The sequence below is a fragment of the Paramisgurnus dabryanus genome, chromosome 13, assembly GCF_030506205.2.
Source record: "Paramisgurnus dabryanus chromosome 13, PD_genome_1.1, whole genome shotgun sequence".
NCBI classification, from domain to species: domain Eukaryota; kingdom Metazoa; phylum Chordata; class Actinopteri; order Cypriniformes; family Cobitidae; genus Paramisgurnus; species Paramisgurnus dabryanus.
In genome coordinates, this window is record NC_133349.1 from 27,833,552 (window position 1) to 27,854,294 (window position 20,743).

General features: G+C 38.3%; 1 protein-coding gene across 1 annotated transcript; it reads right to left on the reverse strand.

The window, feature by feature from the left end:
- Positions 1–2,242: 2,242 nt before the first annotated feature.
- LOC135728173 (phthioceranic/hydroxyphthioceranic acid synthase-like) lies at positions 2,243–20,162 on the reverse strand. Its single transcript, XM_065246315.2, has 7 exons — positions 20,138–20,162; positions 19,888–19,965; positions 19,649–19,802; positions 18,993–19,153; positions 15,384–15,590; positions 10,222–10,403; positions 2,243–9,871 (listed from the first exon to the last, which is right to left on the reverse strand). Exons 2-7 carry the CDS (start codon positions 19,943–19,945, stop codon positions 4,334–4,336), a joined length of 6,300 nt encoding a protein of 2,099 aa, XP_065102387.2. The 5' UTR covers positions 19,946–19,965; positions 20,138–20,162; the 3' UTR covers positions 2,243–4,333.
- Positions 20,163–20,743: the final 581 nt, after the last annotated feature.

Below are 20,743 nucleotides of genomic sequence, written 5' to 3' on the forward strand. Positions count from 1 at the left end.
TTTAATTATTATTTACATAAAATAAACGTAATACAGCCACACAACAAAGTTATGAAAATATTTTAATCGTTATTTGCATGAGAATAAATAAAAACTATCACCACAATGCTCACCACTATGATTCCCCTTATCTCGTGTATTAATATTTTTTATTGTAACAATTTATGATTTAATGATTTCCCTTATCTCATGTATTAATATTTTTTATTGTAACAATTTATGATTTGCAAAAATAACTGTTGCATCTGTGTAGATTAGATAAGCAATGCGCGTTGTGCACGCTATACATTATGGTCAAGCATGCGCCCTTAAAATAGCATATTGAACCACGCGCAACGCGCCACTGACTTTAGACTAGTTTTTTTTGGTTAGTAGCGCAATTGTTTTTTGAAACTGCAAAATAGCATAAGAGATGGTTTGCGCCGCAACACGCCTCCTTTTTGCGCTGAACCGCCCAGGGAGCGCAAGTTCATTCCCTAGTTTGCTGACGTGCATCTGTGGAGGGAAAAACCCCGCTGTGCGCCGGCGCAAAATACGAATGATACATGCGTCACTGACAAAGTCAATTGCGCTGGGTGCAAGATAGGGCCCAATATGTCAAGCATATTTCAATACTTTCTATATTTCGATTAGACTATTTTCTAAATCTGTCCTGAATTGGTAAATTGCTCCCAGGTGAATCTTGACTTTCTCTAACAAAGGTGCTTCTAATGAAGCATCAACTAGCAGGTGTATATATATATAAATATAGCCGGAGCAACAGAATGAGTACGTTTACATGCACAGAATAAGCGGATAACTATCAAAAATCTGCTTATTACAGAAAACTGTTTTCATGCGTTTACATGCAAATCAATAACCCGGCTATGCAGACAACTGCGTTTACATGGGACTTGAAGAATTATCAGTTTTCTTGCAGGCAGTGACGTCACCACCTATAGTACATAATAGTCGATCAAAAAGCCAACGGAATATCTGTCTTAAGCTGTACTGTTGTATCTCTTCTCGTGTCTACAGAACCTGTCAATGTAACATAAGCTTCTATTTTCACAGTTTCTCTGCCAACTGCTTTAGTCAAGCGGAGACTTTTATGCGTTACTTTGCGCTTACTTCCGCGTGTGACGTTTATCTCTCATACGCGGAGACATGCGCACATGGACAAAACCGTGAGAAAGCCGGTTAAGGTGTTTACATGCCACGCGAAATCGGCGTAATTGGCAAAAAACTACCTGTGCCGATCGGTTTTTGCTTACGCCGTTTATGAGCTTTCTCCGATTAAAGAAAACAGTTTTACGCGTTTACATGACCCCACGTGTTATCAGTTTATTAAGCATAATTGCCGTAAGACTGTGCATGTAAACGCACTCAATGTTACAATGTTTGACAATGGAAGGACAAGGAATTGGACAGGGTCAACAGCCAGAGAGAAGACAAGGAAGAGGAGTGAGGCTGCATGGTGGAGGATTTGGAAGGCAAAACCAAGGAAGAGGAAGAAGAGGCCGAGGACATATGCGCTTTACTGATGAGATTAGAGCCACACTCTTAGCCATGTCTCAATCATGGGCTTACAATGGCCGAGGCTGGTCGAAGGGTGCAGCCAAATGTTGGAAGAACAAGGGGGTCCTCAATTATTCAGACTTTTCGTCAACAGAAAAGGTATGTAATCTAACAATAGGCATTGTACACTGTACTTTCATTACAAATTTTTTTAACCACATAGAACTGCAAGACAAGTTTACAGGGGTAGACACACGTGAACAGGAGGAGGCCATTTGCACCATGGTAATAGAAAACAATGCAATAAGACTAAGGGAGATAAAAAGTGCCATTATAGAGGACAACAACATCTTTCAAAACATCCAAACAGTCAGCATCTCAACCATTGATAGAGTGCTGAAAAGACACCAAATGAATATGAAGCAGCTCTACACTGTTCCGTTTGAAAGAAATGGTGAAAGAGTGAAGGAGCTGCGTTACCAATATGTACAGGTAAAACATGTATGAGCAAGCAGCAACTGTACCTCAGAGTAAACAAACAGTACAACATTGTATAGCAACGGCCACCAGTACTGGTCCTGGAGGACCGGTGTCTCTGCAGAGTTTAGCTCCAACCCTAATCAAACACACCTGAAGCAGCTAATTAAGGTGCTTCAGGTGTGTTTAATTAGGGTTGGAGTTAAACTCTGCAGAGACACCGGCCCTCCAGGACCAGGATTGGTGACCAATGTTGTGTAGTGATATAGAGTACAGTAAGTGTGAACTTTACACATTGCATCTTCTTTTATACAGCCATAGCAAATATGTACTGTATACATTTGATGTAACTGTATCTTGTCCAAAATGAAAATGCATGTAATTCATAAAACTCATTTTGTGTCTTTTGGATATAGTGTATAATGGAACTGGAAGCAAGTGAGCCACCGCACAACTTCATCTACATGGATGAAGCTGGCTTCAACTTAACGAAACGTAGAAGGTGTGGTCGAAATATCATCGGCCACAGAGCTACAGTTGATGTGCCAGGCCAACGGGGCAGGAACATAACCATGGGTTCTGCAATCTCTGAGAATGGTGTGCTGACGCATTCCCATTATTGGGCCATACAATACAGAGCGTCTTGTCACCTTTTTAAACACTCTCTACAGGGATCTCATCCCTGAACAAGAGAGGGGTCAGCTTGGAGATTACCTGCCAAAGTATGTGATCGTTTGGGACAATGTCAGTTTCCATCGTTCCAACATCATCAGGCAATGGTTTGCTGCCCATGACAGGATGCTGATGGAGTTCCTCCCACCCTACTCTCCATTCCTCAGCATGGAGATGGAAAGTATATGATCGTCAGCCACATAGACAAATGACCCTTCTGGCTGCCATGGATGCAGCATGTGACGACATCACAGCAAATGCCTGCAGAGGCTGGAAAAGACACTTAAAAAGATTATTTCCATGCTGCATTGCAAGAGAAGACGTTCGTTGTGATGTGGATGAGAATTTGTGGCCCAACAGACAGGATCGTCAAGAGGTGTAGGAAGATTGTAATTCCTTAATGTAATTTCTACAGCACAGTATGTACAGTTTGTCCTATGTTCACATTTCTTCTTTAGGTTTTTTGTGTGTGCTATTCAGTGCTGTCTTTTCATTTCTTTATCTCAATGACATGTTCTGTCAATACAATACAGTACAATCAGTAAGAGTGTAAATTTGAAACTTGTCCATTCTCTTGCAATTACACTCACACATACACTAAGGTGTAACCTACAATTGACAATAATTGTCATCAAAACTTTAGCCATAGTTTACATCAGGAAATCACTTCAGAGTAAACTGTTATATTGACAACATGACAAAACAATTTGACTGTCTTATCCGTACACAATGACACAATGACTTGTCATTCTGATGGCACTGACATGTTCATTGACACAGATATTTACTTTTGAGAGATGAACTGAGGATTTTGAGTAAGAGAGTGGCTTTTGCAGGTTATCCATGGTGTTTTGTTATTTGTACGAATTGTTTTGAGAAATGCACTTACTGTTTTGCAAATTGTGAGTATGATTCGAGAAATGTACCAAAGCGACTGAGAAAAACTGTAAGTAATGCTTCTCAAAACACTCACGGTGCTGTCCGAGTGCTGAAGGCTCTCCACACGTTTGTAAATTGTTTATCTCCTGTTTGTTACAAATAAAGTATTTTTAGACTACAAGCCTTTTCTTGCATATTTGTAAATTATTCTTTGAGATTACATTCATCATGTAGGCTATACATACATTTGCAGCAATTAAATGCCTGCTATTTTTACTTCCATGACTGAAAGAAACCAAATTTTAAAGGTTTTAATATAAAAAATAATTTCAATACAAATAAAAACAACAGAATTTTTAACATTAATTTTAAACTGGTGGTGGTCTTGCTCCACTTAGTTTTTCAGTTTACAAATTCCCCAATCTGAATAGGGAATCGTCATGGCACAAGCGTAGCTGGCTTTTAATGGGGATGAGAGATGAGACTCTTGTTGGTTTATTGCACATTACGCCCAAAACACACCCATTACTCATTACGAGTACAGGAACAACCCTTTTAGACTGTGTGCCGTGCTTTAGACCATGTGCTTAGATCGTTAAAATAGGTTCCCATATGTTTAAAAGCATTGGTTGGGATGATATTTTAATCACATGACCTGCTATAAAAGTAGCAGGAGTATAGGTAGGTCCTATCCAGAAACAATAGACTTCCTGGTATGTCAAGATAAAATAAGAAAAAAAATGCAGCTAAATTAATTGTTTTAGCAATAAAAATAAAGAGAGACTGCTTTGGAGGAATCCAACAATCATTAAAGGTATGTGGATATGCTTTCATCTGTGCTCTTATAGTCTTCTACAGGGTTTCCCTCCAGGATTTTGATGAGAGTTGACAGTGTGCTGTTTGGATCCAGTAGAGTGACCAGAGGGACACTAACAGCTTTATCAATGAAGAGATGATTTTGAAGAGTCATCGCTAGCATTGAATCAATGCCTAAGTCGACAAGATGAGCATCATCATTCAGCTCATCTAATTCAACGCCAGTCGTTTCACTGATCATTGACATCATATATTCACGTGGTGAAGTGATGGTGCGCTCAGATCTGGATAAGGTCATTCTGGCCTTGCTCACCTCTTCCTCTACTAGTCTGGACAAGCGTGCATTCAAAGACTTGTTTTGACTGAGGACATTATTCCAGTTGTTTTTAAAGTTGAACTTGCATATAACTTGTTGAGGTTTGTTGATCCTGATGCTCTGTTCAAGACTTTCGAGAATTTCTGGGACTTCCATAAGCATGATTCCCTTTGCCTCTAGAAATTTTTTGAAATGATCTTTGTTCAACAGAAGGCCAAGATTCAAACCCCCCCAGTTGATTGACTGTCCTGGAAGTCCAATGTTTCTGCGGTACTGGCAGAAAGAGTCCAGGAATGTATTAGCAGCTGCATAGTTTGTCTGAGATGCATTTCCAATAAAGGCAGAGATGGAGGAATAACACACAAAGTAATCCAGATCGCAGTGTTTAGTAGCATGGTGAAGGTTTATCACTCCGTTCACTTTTGGTCTCATAACTTTCTCATAAAGAGATTTGTCAAGATTTTCAATGAGCCCATCATGGAGGACAACTGCACTGTGAAAAACACCTTTGATTGGACTGGATGGAAAAAGTTTTCCAATCTGAACAATTGCCTGTTGAACTTGCTCTGATAGGGAAACATCACACTGTAGACACTTAATGACAGACCCGTAATGATCACTGACATTTTGTATTTCTTGCTGAAGCTGAGTGTTTGGTTTACTCCTAGAAAAAATTGCAATGTTCCCTCCTTTCTTAGCAATGAACAGCGCTGTCTCTAATCCCAGCCCTGTAAGGCCACCTGTGACAATATAGACAGATCCTTTCTGGAAAAGACTTTGTTTAGGCATCACTGTAATGTCTGACAGCTGCTTCTTAGCATCATTATTCAGTGTTATAATGGGAAGAATCTGGCATCTGAAGTATGATTCAGATTCTTTCACAAACAGAAGATCAATGTCGTGAGATTTCACTCTTTGAAATATTGTTGTGTCCAAAGCCAAGGACTTTCTGTCCAAATGCACAGATTTCAGCCAGTGGTAGATGTGTGGCATCTGTACCTCCAAAGAGCATTGCTGCATTATTTGGGACATGTAAAGATAATGAATGTGGACTTTATTTGAACCTCCAAAAGTTTTTGGATCTACTGGTAGATTTGGCTGGTTGTCATAAACAAGAACAACATCTTTGATGACAGCTACATTGTTAACTGTTTCAATTATCTCCTTATTATATGGAGGAATGAGGACGGCTACATTAACCTTGTTGAAATCATGTGCAAGCTGATCTGCCTGTGTGCTTACTTTGACATCCCAACCTGATCTCTGTGTAGTAGCTGTTAACACCTTTATCAGAGATGAGTCAGGAACAGATGAGAAAATTCCCAGGTTTTTTTGTTTGGCTTTGGGTAAAACCTCATGCAAGATCTTCCAGGCCAGTACTATAAAGGAGACACAGGGGTTGTCCTTCAGAAATGAAAGTTTTTTTGCTTTGTAGCAAACAGCTGCTGGAAGAACAACTTTGGAGCTTGCAGCAACAGGATAACAACAAACAATATTGTCACCAACCTTCAGTTTCCTGACATCTTTTCCCACAGCTGTGACAACCCCGCTGAAATCAAGAGCTAAAAGCTTATGGTTTTGGGTTGTGTGTTTGTTCCAATACATTGTGTGGCCGTAAGTGAAGTCAGAGATGCTGACTGGAAAGTAGTCAGATGAATGCACACAAATTTTACTGAGCTGAACTTCAATGTTTTTTTCAGATATTGGTTCAATGGAATTATCAACTGGAGTAGCTGATATATTTCTCATTTCAAATGGATCAGATGTTTGCAAGAAACTGGTTTCATTATTCGACATATGAATGCTTTGTTTAGGGCTTTCCATGTTTAGCAATGGTGTGCGGGTGATTTCAGGTTTCAGAATCTTACCATCCTGCACCACCAGCTCTGGATATTTGTTACAAGGGTATGAACTGAGGACCTGAACCAATGCTCTGATGTCTTTAGAGGAGACAGAGTCCATGTCAATCAACTGAAAGGAGAGTTCTGACAGCTCAGCTGCACATGCTCTTGTCATGCCCAACATTACAAACCCAGGACTGATGTGGTCCACTAGGCTCTCAGAGGACCTATGGGTTATTACTCTGATAGCACCTGGAAAATGAACTTCTTTTAGATATGCAACTATCCTTCTGAAAATCTCACAACATGTTGCTATGCTATCCAAGATAATCTCTGTTTTGCAAGAGGTTAGATCTGCATCACCCCAAATAAACAAAATGTCCTGGAAGGTTTTCTTTATACTTGAAATTTTCAGGTTTAACAAAACAGGTTCAAGTCCACATTCCAGAAGAGTTTTGCTTTGTGAGGAACTTACATATTTAGATGCTGAGTGCAAGTACTGTTGCAAACCTTCAGAAATTCCTACTTCATCAGTAAAGACCAGTGCCTTGATTGATGTATCCAATTTGGCATCTTCAGAGATGGTGCTTAAGCTGTTGTGGTAGAAGTATTCTTTAACTACCCGATAGTGACTACCTAGCATTCTGATTCGCACATGCCTGAGCTCAACCAAAACCTTACCCTGTTCGTTGGTTAAGCAGCCACAAATTTTAAAACCATCTTCTTCCACGTGTACTGTTTTTAAGTACACAAACATCTCCTCTTGCATTGGTTCAAATACAGTCAAGCTACCTATTTGTACAGGAAACAGAGGTCTTGGTGAGAGCCTTTGTAATACAGTTCCTATAGAAAGCTGCAGCATGTAATCCAAGATGACAGGATGAATGTAATAGTCATGTAGCTGGGGCAACAACTCCTTCGGAATCTTCATAACAGATAAACACTCCATAAATTCTTTCCCACAATAAACATCTGTCTCATTTCTGAAGACAGAGCCATATTCAAAACCAACATGACTAAGATACTTGTAGAGCTCTTCAGTACTCATCATCTTTGTGCATCTTTTGAAGATGGTGTCCAAGGAAATGAATTGTTCTTCAGGTACTCTGTTTGGTTTTACCTCTACTGTGCCAGATGCATAGACAGCAGATGTAGACTGTATGTTGAAATCACACGTGTTCTGTGCAAAATTGTCTGATGGATCCAGTTCTACTTTCATGTCTGGAGCATTCTGAGTGAATACAAATGGGTTCTGGAATGTGATGCTAAGCTGCAGAGAACTTAGTGGAACCTTTGGTTTTGCATATACCATGAAAGCTGCTAGGCCCAACTCGGCATAAAATGCTCCTGGGAGGATGGCAACACCATTATGCTTGTGGTCTTGGAGGAAAGCTACTGAGTCAGATGATAAATCACAGCTAAACACAGAGCTGTCTGCACTGTGCTGTGTAATTACTGGGTGGTTGCTGGTAGGACCAACCAACTGGAATTCGGAGAAAAACACAGCTTTCTTCACATTATCAAACTGATATTGTGGGTAAGGAATTGGTTCAGTCTCAAAACCTTTATAGAACATTTCCCAGTCCACGTTCACTCCATGCTCAAACAGTTTGGATACAGTAGCAAGGGCTGTCTCATGATCTTTTTCTGGCTGCACTGAAGGAAGCACAGTGATGTCATTTCCCAGAGTCTCTGTGATGTACCTCTGCAAAGATCTTCTTGGGCCAATCTCAACAAAGATCACATTCCTCTTGTTTTTAGCTGCTGACCTCAACGCTTGTTCAAATGCAACAGGTTCTCTGATATTTCTTGCCCAGTATTCACCAGTAGTAAAATCTGAGGAGCACAAACTTTCACCTGTCACTGTGGAAAACAATTCAGCCACCAGACTGTGTTCTTGTAATAAGCCTATATTCTCTTTCACTCTGGATACAATGGGATCCATCTTGTGACTATGATATGCGGCAGGTACATCCAGAATGTGAAGGAAAATATCTTTTCCTCTTGCTGAGTTGCTTAAATTTTGATGCATTCTGTCAATATCATCTGCATCTCCTGAGAGAGTGCATGACTGTGGACTGTTGTAAGCAGCCAGACAAACACTTCCTGAATAAGATGGAAGGAGTTTCAAGATTTCAGACACAGCCATATTACTGACAACCAGCATCTTCCCTCCTGTCACAGTGCTTTGCAAAGAACTGCGGTAGTGGATGATCTTTACTGCATCTTCAAGTGACAACAAACCAGAACAATGAGCTGCAGCGACCTCTCCAATGGAGTGTCCAAGAACAACATCAGGACTGACGCCCCAGTGCTTCAAAAGGCTGGCAAGAGCAACTTGAATAGCAAACAGGAGAGGTTGGACAACACTTGGGTCAGAAAAATCATCAGATTCACTTTCCAACTTCTCTACCAGGTTCAGATTTGTATAATCTTGCATTATAGATTCAATCTTCATGATGACTTCCCTGAAAATAGACTCCTTGTTTAGAAGGTGTCTGCACATACCACGGTAAGTTACACCATTTCCACAAAACACAAAAACTAACTTGGAGTCTGTCTTTGATGGTTCCAGTTTTTTCTGTAGAGAAGCAGTAAGTGTCACTTTCAGGTCTGTCAAAAATGATGTCTGAAATACTTTCCTGTATTTGTGTTTCAAGTGACTTCTTCTACAAGCAGATGTGTACAGTAAAGCTTGTAAATCCCTTATTGTCCCAGCACTAATCTGCTTTGTGGTGTCTTCAATTACATTTTTCATGGACTTTTCTGAGGCTGCAGAGAGCACGAAGAACTGACGTGTTTTACTGATCTGAGCTCTTGTTTTTTTTGACTGAACATACTGTCTGATAATTGCATGTGCATTTGTTCCACCGAACCCAAAATTATTGACTCCAGCAGTTCTCACTGCATTATGACTACTGATCCATTTCTCTTTTGTGGTCGGGATTTTCAGGTTAAGAGATTTTGTGTCTATGCTGGAGTTTTCTTCTGAGTAAAACACTGATGGTACAAAGATTTCATGCTTCATCATCAAAAGAATCTTTATGAGCCCAGCAACACCTGCTGCAGATTCTGTGTGTCCAATGTTGCTCTTAACAGAACCAATGAGGAGTGGTCCAGATGCATTGGGTCTTGCTTTGGCAATGACTTTTGAAATACTACCTGCCTCTATTGGATCTCCAACTGGAGTCCCTGTCCCATGAGCCTCAATGTACTGTACACTAGTCAGGTCAGTGTCTGTTGAGTAGATTTTTCTAAGTAGGTCCTCCTGCTGTACCATAGATGGTTTGGTGATTGGGCTAACAGTGTGGCCATCTTGATTTACTGCTGTTTTGCTAATGATCCCCCAAATATGATCATGGTCTTGGAGAGCCTGTCAAAATATAGACCACATATCGTTAGCCTCATAGCATAATTGCCTAAATCATTTTTTTGGCCAAATATTGGTATCTGCCTACTTTTACTGTCCTTCCACTGCTGCTGCATCATCCTGCCTTTCTGCCTATGTCCTTAGCCAAGCACAACACTTATTAGTATCCAAAAACACTATCTGCCTTAGCATAATTGCATAATGTGATTTCTAAATATTGTGTTTTTTTCTTGTTTTCCAAAAACATTGAAATATAACTTTTAGCAATTATGCTATGAGGCTAACGATATAGTTGTTACATATAGTGGACAGTAAAATTTTGGAGTAAAAGTAAATTACAGTCTTTTGCTTACTTTTTTTAAAGGCTTCAGCAGAACAACACCACAGCCTTCACCTCTTCCATATCCATCTGCTTTGCTACTGAAAGGTTTACTGGTGCCCTCAGGGGAGATCATCTTTGCCTTGGAGAGAGCCACAAAAGTTTTAGGCTCCAGTATACAAGTCACACCCCCACACACAGCCATTTCAGAGTCACCTGTTAAGAGGAGCAGAGCCACAATGCCACAATACAAAAATTAAAATATCAACATCTTGGACTATCATAATTTTGGCTAAGCACCTAATAGAACTCTCTCAGACAAACTAATAGTAGCGGTGCCTCCACATAAAGTTATCTAGAGAAGAAGGGCTATTTATATTAAACATAAGTGAATTATATATTCGCAAAATAATTGATCATAAGGCCAAACCCATTCAAATGTCAACCTTATCATTAAAAGGTACGTTTTTAACCATACTGTTATCTCAGGTGTCAATATTTTGGGACAGATTTACTAAATGGGGAGAGCATGAGAGCACAATTCCAAAAAGCACAAATGGGAGTGGAAAATATGCAGATTATTTACTAAAAAAGCACAAATTAAACTAGAAAATGCATTTCTGGATGAACTGCGAAAATGTGCTTGCTCTGGTGCTGCCGATTTTGTTTTTTTATCTCGTGCATCCTCACATTGGAGCCCCAACTTCATGTACAAAGTTTGGTTTCAATATGTGAAAGTGTACCTGAGATATGAACGACTTCCTGTTTGGCGGCGTAACATTTTAGAATGTTTTTTTATGTTGTGCATCCTCATATTGGAGACCCAAGTTCATGTACAGAGTTTGGTTTCAATACGTTCCTATCATATCAATTATAGCACTAATGGTGATGGGTGATGACTGTCTACATATTGTTTGTGTAATATTGTCTTTATAATAAAATATAATATAATATTGCCTTTGTTTTTATAGTGTCATGTCATATGGTGCCCGGAATTTAACACTTTCTAGCCACAGATGTGTGACTACCTTTCCTACTTATTGTACCGCAAAGCTTTTTTAGCCATGTCCCTATGTTTACATCATTTTAAACAGCCAAAACAAATAATGCATAAAGAAAATAATGTCATTGTAATTTCAGTTAATAGTTTTCTTCGGTAACACTTTAGCATAGGGACCAATTCTCACTTTTAACTAGTGTCTTATTAGCTTATATTAGCGGTTTATTAGTGCTTATAAAGGACATATTAATGCCTTGTTCTGCATGACCATATTTTACATCCCTTAACCCAATCCAATACCTAAACCTAACGTCTACAACAGGGGTGTCCAGACTTTTTTGTGTGGTGATCTACTTTTAAAATGATAAAGCCGACACAATCTACCTGCTAAAAAACACAGTTACATTTTTTAATGACAATTTAAAAGTGTATTAGGACTATACTGCATATCTCTACATTGAATTAAAGGCTGTCCCCATTAGGCAGGGTTGCAGGTCCAAGAAAAATTTCCAGCCCAATGACAACTTATGAACTCTCCCCTTTTAACATACTATCTACGTATTTAAAATGTTCTATTTAACTTGAAAAGATAATACAAAGATGGGTTCACGTGGTCTGTAAATATCCTCTCAGTATAGACGTAACCCCTTACGTAAGGGAATTTCTTGTTTCTGACGTGATATTAAGAGCAAAACGCGCCCCTCCACTCACTTTTCCACTGACTTCCTAACGCTGCAGCTGTCCTTGGGTTGACATGAATTGCTTATGGGATAAATGCACATTAGGAAAACAAAAACGTTCATTTTATAAGTCTACAGATAAACATTTTCGTGGCCACGGCACATTATAAAACTAGCCCAAAAAACCGCAACCCGCAGCTCCGAAATTTTTCCCACAACTGTATTTTCAAAATAGCCCAATTGTGCGGGAAAACCGCAAACCTGGCAACACTGCCATTAGGCTAGGCTACTCCATTCTTTTTGAGGAGTTGAAAAAGTCATTGAGTACATGTCAAGTACTGCTTAAAATAGCGGAGATGCAGTTTAGTGAAACAAACTAGGAAAAGACAACAGTATCAGAAGTGCGATGCGGCTTTCTATTGCTAGGCAACCACCGAGTCAGCTATCTTGTCAATCAAATATTGAAGCGTGAGCGCTCTTTTGCTGTTAACTGTCATATTAGCAGAAACTTTAAAAAGAGGGTGCTTGCTCTGACCTTGTTTGAGGATGAGAGGTGAAGAAACACAGGAGAGAGTGAGCGAGTGGAGTCCGGTTCTTCAAAGCAACTATAAACTTCCATTACCACAACGTAAGGCCCGCCTCTCCCCTCATTCGATTGGACAATGGAATGACGCGAATGACGTTGGCCGCTTCTCCACTCTGGTGAGCGGACAGCGTTCCTTCAAAGGCGCGTGCTGCGGCCAGCGGCAGAAACCGCAAGGCGCTCAGCGCGCATAAACATAGCTTAAACAGCGCGTAAACACTCCCTATCCATAGAATATAATTCAAAAAAAGGCACCTGCAACTGCCATAAACGCTTTTGGTGTGAATAATGCCTATTTCGCCCTCTGTTTTCCGATGCTCATGCAGCATCATATACAGTTAACTTATGTGCGATCTGCCGGCATTGCCTTTGCGATCGACTAGTCGATTGCGATCGACGTATTGGAGACCCCTGGTCTACAACAACTACCTTATTAGCTATTAATTAGCAGTAAATTGGGAGTTTACTAAGGCAAATGTCATAATTAATAATCAATAAGTGTTCCCCATACTAAAGTGTTACCTTTTTTTCTATAGAAATCACTGCAGTGGTACTACAGAGGTTTACCATTTTGTAGCACATGCCAAAAAGTTGTAGCACATGTATAAAACAACAGCCAGAAGTGAAGTTCAATTTAATATATATTTGAATATCTTATGATCATATGAAATCAGTTTTATTTTTCATATACTGTGCTTTAGTTTATTGCCCAAATTAAATATTACGGTGGCATAATAAAAGTGTAGTTTATTTATTTAAATTCCTAAATAGTATAGTGTTTTATATAAAATATTAAAGTATTTGCTTGACATTTTATATATATATATATATATATATATATTAAAATTATTCACTTAAATATTATTATAATAAATTAATATATAATTATCTATTTAAAATATATTTTAATTTAAGTATTTGTAAGTATACAAGTGCCACACGTGTAGACCGCGAAACTTATTTACTAAAGAGATATGCAGAACAAGCGGCATCTTGCCTCACGCGCGATAAAGGATTGTGCGTCAGTAATAATGTTATATGGGGAAACACAGAACTCCATCTGTTATTAAACATAGCCTCAAGGCCAATCATTTTTGACTGACTCATGTGAATCACACAACCCAGATCAGTTTAGTGAGTGACTCAGAATAACCCAAAATTTTTAAAAAGATCTGGGTTGACCCATCACTAGAACAAGCACGCAATCTCAATGAGAGATCATCTGCTTGCACTTGCACTCTGCTGCCCCTAATAAAGCAACACAGAGGCCAGACCCTTCCCCACTCTGCCAGCAACACAGAACCGCCTATGAACACATGTCTGTAAATAATGCTGGGGAAAAACTATGTTTTTTATGTTTTTCATTCTCACATTGGAGACCCAAGTACATGTACAAAGTTTGGTTTCAAAACGTGAAAGCATTACTGAGATATGGACCACTTCCTGCTTTCGTCTTCGACGCACATTTCGTTTGGGTTGTGACAGGCAAACGCTTCTGAAAATCAAAAATCCTTCTAGTAACTTTTGTGAGGTTTGGTCCAAGGATCACGTACGTCCAGTTTCGTGAAGTTCGGACAAAATTTGTGACCTGTGAATCTTTTTTGTTTGTTTTTCTGTTCAATCCAATATGGAGGAAGAACAACATGGATCTGTGATGTCATGTCCTCAAGCAACTCTGGAGCTGGCCAAAAATTAGGGCGGAATAATAATAAAAAAAAGTGTTTTGTAAGCACACTTAACACAGGTGCAAACAGTGATTTCCATAATGACCAACGCAATTTATTAAGAGCAGTGCAAATTAGTTCAGCAAATACAGTTGTAGCAAAAGTTTGGGCACCCCTGACAATTTCTATGATTTTCATTTATAAATATTTGTGTGTTTACATCAGCGATTTCATTTCTATCAAATAATTGAAGGACACAGTAATACTTCAGGAGTGAATTGAAGTTTATTGGATCAACAGAAAATGTGCAATATGCACCAAAATGAAATTAAACAGGTGCATGGATTTGTGCACCCTTGTCATTTTGTTGATTTGAATACCTGTAACTACTTAGCACACATTAATTGGAACACACAATTGGGCCGTTTCTCAATATGCATTCTTGTCAGTACTTGTGTTCTTGTGGACTTGTAAAGACATCATCAGTCACGGCCCAAGTACTGTTCAAATCAAAGGTCGCATCAAGCCAAGTTCACATAACATCCCCGGATGTGTTCTTGACCCGCCCATTTTATCAAGGATGCATCACGAGGTGACTTGTGTGGATTTCTGACAGCCAAGTATCCCAGAATGCATTTTTGCATCAACGGTAATGAAGCTTAAAGCATGCACAATATTCAAAATATTACTTTTTCTGTGTCATAAAATGTAGTTTTAAGAGCTGTTTAGTCAAAAATATAGTTTCATAACTTAAATCACATATATTTTTATATAATCTTAATACTTTAGTAAATTACTTATTCTTGTGTTTGTTTTATGTCGTTTTGTAGTATTAAAATAAACTACAAAAAGTTATTGCAGAGATGTAAGCTGTCAGTGTCCACTGTGAGGAACATAGTGAGGAAATGGAAGACCACAGACATAGTTCTTGTTAAAGGCAAGAAGTGGCAGCGCGCATTTTGTCCCTATGTTGTCTCAGACAGCGACATGTTTGTCCTGTAGCAGCTACCATATGCGTTTCAAAACTAAGAGGTGAGCTATGAGCTGTGAACTGAGCTGTTGATCTCACTGCTAGATGCCACTAAAACCCACAATGCACCTTTAACAATGACATTAATTTCTTTATTTCTGGCAGTGTAAAAAAGCATCAGCCACCACAGCAAATGAATGTCCTATAGATACTTAAAATGTCCCTCAAATGATTTCTAAAAAAAACCTAACAAAAATAAACATTTATTCACAAGCGTTTAATGTATTTTTTAACACTACCTTGTTTCATGGATTGGCAAGCAAAGTGAAGGGCAACCAGTGATGAGGAGCAGGCACAGTCAATGGAGAGTGAGGGACCAGTAAAGTTAAATATGTAAGAGATGCGGTTGGCAGCTATGCTCATCGCTGTGCCAGTACTGTAGGTGTGGTTGATGCTTTTTGAGCTTTTTCTTATTGAGGCCAACTCAAAATCTCTGTTCATTAGACCTAAAAGAGAGGAACTGCATATTAAAATGTCAGTGGTAAAAATATCAGTATCACAAAAGCTATTGTTTTATATAACATCTGAAAAAATCCCTTTAGTGATCGAAACAATGAATAGTACGCAATTCACACTACTTGCAATCATTCTCTGCCCAGTGATGCCAGCGTAGCTCTTTTTGTGTTTAATAAAGTTTATGTTAATTTTATATTTGTCATTGTCAGTGGATTATACACCCAGCACATGTAAGAGAAGAACGGACCATCAACAACAAACAACATGATTCCTCCGGAGGACTTTCACCTATTCAACATCTTCCAGGATGGACGGTCTCTGGAGGAGTATGTGGTGGATTTCATGGACAATGCCCATCTGGTGAGCTGGAGTGATACCATGCTAAATCGCTGCTTTTCGGTTGGGGCTGGAGGATCATTTACTTATGATAGTTTCTCCAGATCAATGCTATTTATTTTATTTCATTATCATCCAGTTCCAACCGCTGTACGACACATCTTCGTACTTTTATAGAAACAGAAATAAAAAGGATCTTGCTTGGAAGAAAGTGAGTGAGGAGGTCGGAAAATCTGGTAAGTTGTAAAAACGCTTTATACTCCATTTGAGTTATACTTACAAATTTGAGATTACAAGCTAGCTAGAACCAGCAGCAAGGTGTCCACTAATTTACACCAAGTTTATTTTCTATAAATCCCGATATGTACGTGGAAAATCGCTTATGCATATTTTTATGTCTATTTTGTGCATACACGGTATACACCAGGGTTCCCCAAATCTTACCCTGGAGGGTCGGAGCATTGCAGAGTTTAGCTCCAACCCTGATCAAACACCTGAGCAAGCTAATCAAGGCCTTCATGATCACTAGAAAATCACAGGTGGGTACGTTTGATTAGGGTTGGACCGTAACTCTGTAGTGCTCCGACCCTCCAGGGTAAGATTTGGGGAACCCTGGTATACACGATTTATAGCTGATCGTAACAGAAATTAATGTTGACAAAAATAAAGAGAGATTTTGGGTTTTTTTAATTTTTTAACTGCATTTTACTCGTGTTTTCTTGTCAACGATATTGCATCCTGATTAAGTCACTGTTAATATCTAATGATCTCGTCTCATCATCTTGTCTTAAGCCCGGTATACACTGTGCGATTTTAAATAGTCTTTTATGATTGTTGCTTGCCACACTGTGCGATTAAGATCGTAATTAAGTCCATGTCACACTATATGATCTCAGTTTCCATCAATTTCAGACTGTACGAGTTTAAAGAGTTTAAAAAATCGGACGCACGCAAACGAACGCATCCGCAGTTTTACGTCATCGATTGACGACGGCTGGGAAAACACAAGCTGAAGCGAAGGCTAACAAACCGAAACAACATCTACTGTTCATTTTAATCATGACTTGTCTCGAGCATAAAAAGAAGACAAAACGAAGGAGACGAGTACCTGGCATTTGAATTTCCAGCGCGATTTCTCTCCAGGCTGCTTCATTTTTATCCTATCATGGTACAGTGGCGATGACACGTTGTACAAACACTCTTTATTGTTTCCATAACTCCACAAGTTTCTCCTCCTGCTGTACAGTCTACCTGGTTCTTTTTTTTACATTTGTCTGCATTGATTTGTTGTTGTCGCCGCACTAATTGTGTCATCGGGTTCTGTGCTTCTATTGGTTATTGAGCTGCCGGTTGTCGTAGGGAGATGTCACACAGCAGGATTGTATCTCAAAATTTCTGACACTGCCAGAATTTTGTCGGAGGATAATTTTGATCGCAATGGTCATTAATCGGCTGTCTGTGAACATGTCAAACTAGCGATCAAATACGGCAGATTTTAGCCTGGAATTCCAGAAATCGTTTAGGATTTCAAAATTTGTCCCAGACAGCTAAATCCTGGCTGAAATCTCACAGTGTGCACCGGGCTTAAGAAGAACGGTTGTTAACAAATATTTTTTGGTATTTTTTTAATGGTCCCTTTTTTCCTGATCCAATTTTTCAAACTTTAGTTCGTTTCTGTTAGAGCATAAATAATACCTGCAAAATGATAAAGCTCAAAGTTCACTGCCAAACAATATATTTTCTTGAACAGAATTTGCCTTTTAAAGGCTACAGTGAACGACCGGTTTGGACTACAGCCCTCTACTTCCCAGTTGGATGACGTCAAAATAGGAGTTTCTGACTAACCTCCCCCCACAGAAACATGCCAGCCGCCAGCTTTGGCTCAAACGGCTCTGGATAAGCTAAGCTATGTCGAATCACAACACACTAAACAAACTACACAATCAGAACTCTTTACGTATTTCTAAAGGAGGGACTTCATAGAACAAGGAAGACATCAGCCCATCTTAAGGGACAGTGAAAGCAGCAGTATATAAGTAAATAAACCATATATACAAAATATGCATGTACAATATACCTGTATACCAGTATACATATAAAGCTTTAAACGGTTTGGCTCCTCACTACCTCACCAAGCTTTTAGTTGCCTACACCCCTGTGCGTGCTCTCCGATCCTCGGAAACTGGCCTTTTAATTGTTCCTCATACCCGTTTAAAATCTATGGGTAATGGAGCGACAGATGAAATTGCCCTAAGACTTTGGAATTCCTTGCCTGCTCCAATTAGGCAAGCAGAATCGCTTAGTGTTTTTAAATCCTCCCTTAAGCTTATTTCTTTGGGGTAGTTTTTACGTAAAATTAAACTCTCTCTTTTAACTCACTTATTCTGATAGTATGTTCCTATTTGGTGTGGTTTTATATTTTACTTATTTTATGTATTGCTTGTATAATTGTTTGTTTCTTTTTTCTCTTGTGTAGCGCTTTGAGATGCTAATTTTAAAGGCGCTATAGAAAATAAAGTTTATTATTATTATTATTATTATTAAATTGTGTGGAAAAATAGTTTTTTTTGAACTAGAAACATGAACGCATGTTATATTGCGCATTGTAAACACAATCAGCTTCAAAAAATAAAAATTAACTAAATTAACACTGTTATAGTGTTTATAATCTGTGGCGCTAAGTGCACCATTTATGGTGCAAACCTCTGTTAAAATGGCAGCACATTAGGGGACAGCGCTGTAGTGCTGATTTATGTATATGTTTTTAGTTTGACATTTATTGTAGTACTAATTTCCGTAACTATGAAGTACTTATCGAAAACTCATCAAAACATGGACATCAGGCGTAACGTTAGGATAAGTAGTGCATTTTACTGGGCTAGACATGCAAAAAATGCACAGAAGAGACTTTCCATGGAATTAGAAAATTTATGTCAAGTGGGATTAATCTATTAATCCAACAATCAAAACATGAAAATATCCACTTCAATAGCATATCAACCCATAAAAGTACAATTTAACGTATCTTATAGCTACATATTACTCATATACCTCACCTAAAAACACTCCTGTTCTTGTTCCACTGGCCTTTTCCATTGGTATCCCAGCATCCTCTAGTGCTCTGTAGGTGCACTGCAGCAAAAGTTTGTGCTGAGGATCCATGTTCGTCGATTCAGCATCAGTGATCCCAAAGAACTTGTGGTCAAACTCATTTAAACTGCACAGTATTAAAAGGAAGACATGCAGCGTTTTTGGCAAATCAACATATTAATCAATTAAACAATTTCAACTTGATTTTATAATTTATGTCATTTTTTTTTAAGCAAAAACTTAAAATAGTAGGTTGAAGTGACTTGCAAAACCAAGTTGTTTAAACTTCATGCTGCATATTTTTTACAGTGTGGGTTGATTTCTTAAATATTGTGCCATGACAAACTCTACTTTACTTTTTCAAACAAATCTTTACTTCAAAATAATCTTTCTTTACTCTCTCTCTTTCAAATTAATCTTTTAAAATGAATAATAAAAGCAAATATTAAATCAAAGATTCAAAAGTTGCTAGACAAACTTATAGCAGCTAGCTCTTCCTATGAAATGCAAGGATACAAAAGTTCTTATACTGTAATTACCATAATTTTGTTAATTGACTTTTATTTGTAGTTATATATTGATTTCTTGGTACAGTATAAGAGAATCAGAACTGAAAACTTACCCATCAATGAGTGCTGCTTTTGCTGTATATGTCTTTCCTGCTTTACTGTCATCTGAATCGTACCATTGAGAGATGTCAAATCTTTCATTTGGTATTTGGACGGCACAGTTCTTTCCATGAAGAAGAACCTGCCAGAAGTTTTCAAGTCCTTCACCTAAAGTACAATAAGTTAGGCTACACTGTTATACCAGTTCATTTAAACACAAAACAAAATAACAAACTACAGTTGTAACATTTACCTCCAGGGAAATGGCATCCAATGCCAACAACAGCAACATCTGCATCATCATCCATCATGTTTCATTAAGTTTCATGCTCTGCTTAGATTAGAAGAAACAATATCATTTATTTTTAGTAAGTCTACAATTAACATGATTGAGGCGTTTACTTTAAAGTATTTTAAAGGAAAAGAGACATAATTTATCAGTCCTGTAAAAAAATACAAAGCAAGTTAAGTAAAATAATAAAATAAAAATAATTCAGTCTTACCTAGACACTCATATTAAGTCATGCATTTTTGAAAATGATAAAATGGGACCAAGTCTACCTCATATTTATCGAGTTGGCCGTTTAAGTAATCATTATAATTTTTTAATGATTGACCAAAACACAATGTTGAATTGTCTGGAAATCATTATCTGTACTTCAGGGTAAATCAATCATGCTTCTCATGCAGAGTCTTTTAATTATATTTTTAATGGCATTTTAATGACAATGCTAAAGTTATTTATTATTTAATTTATGGTGAATTAATTTAGCATCAAATACAGACATTGACTTGATAATTTACAACAGTTGTTCTCATATCTATTCCTATAGTACCACTGTTCTGTATGTTTCGTAATGTACACTGTAAAAATGCATCATGAAGTTAAAACAGCTTGGTTTTGCAAGCCAATACAACCTACTATTTTAAGTTTTGACCTGGGATAAGTTGACATAACAAATTAAGTTAAACAATTTTAACGGTGGGTTGATGTGGCGAAGCCGAGGATACGGACTCGAAGAGAAGATCTGTGGAGTAAAAAGAACAGAAGAACCGAGTCATTGAAACAGGTTTGGAGGAAGACGAATTGCATTTAAGAAGTGTATTCT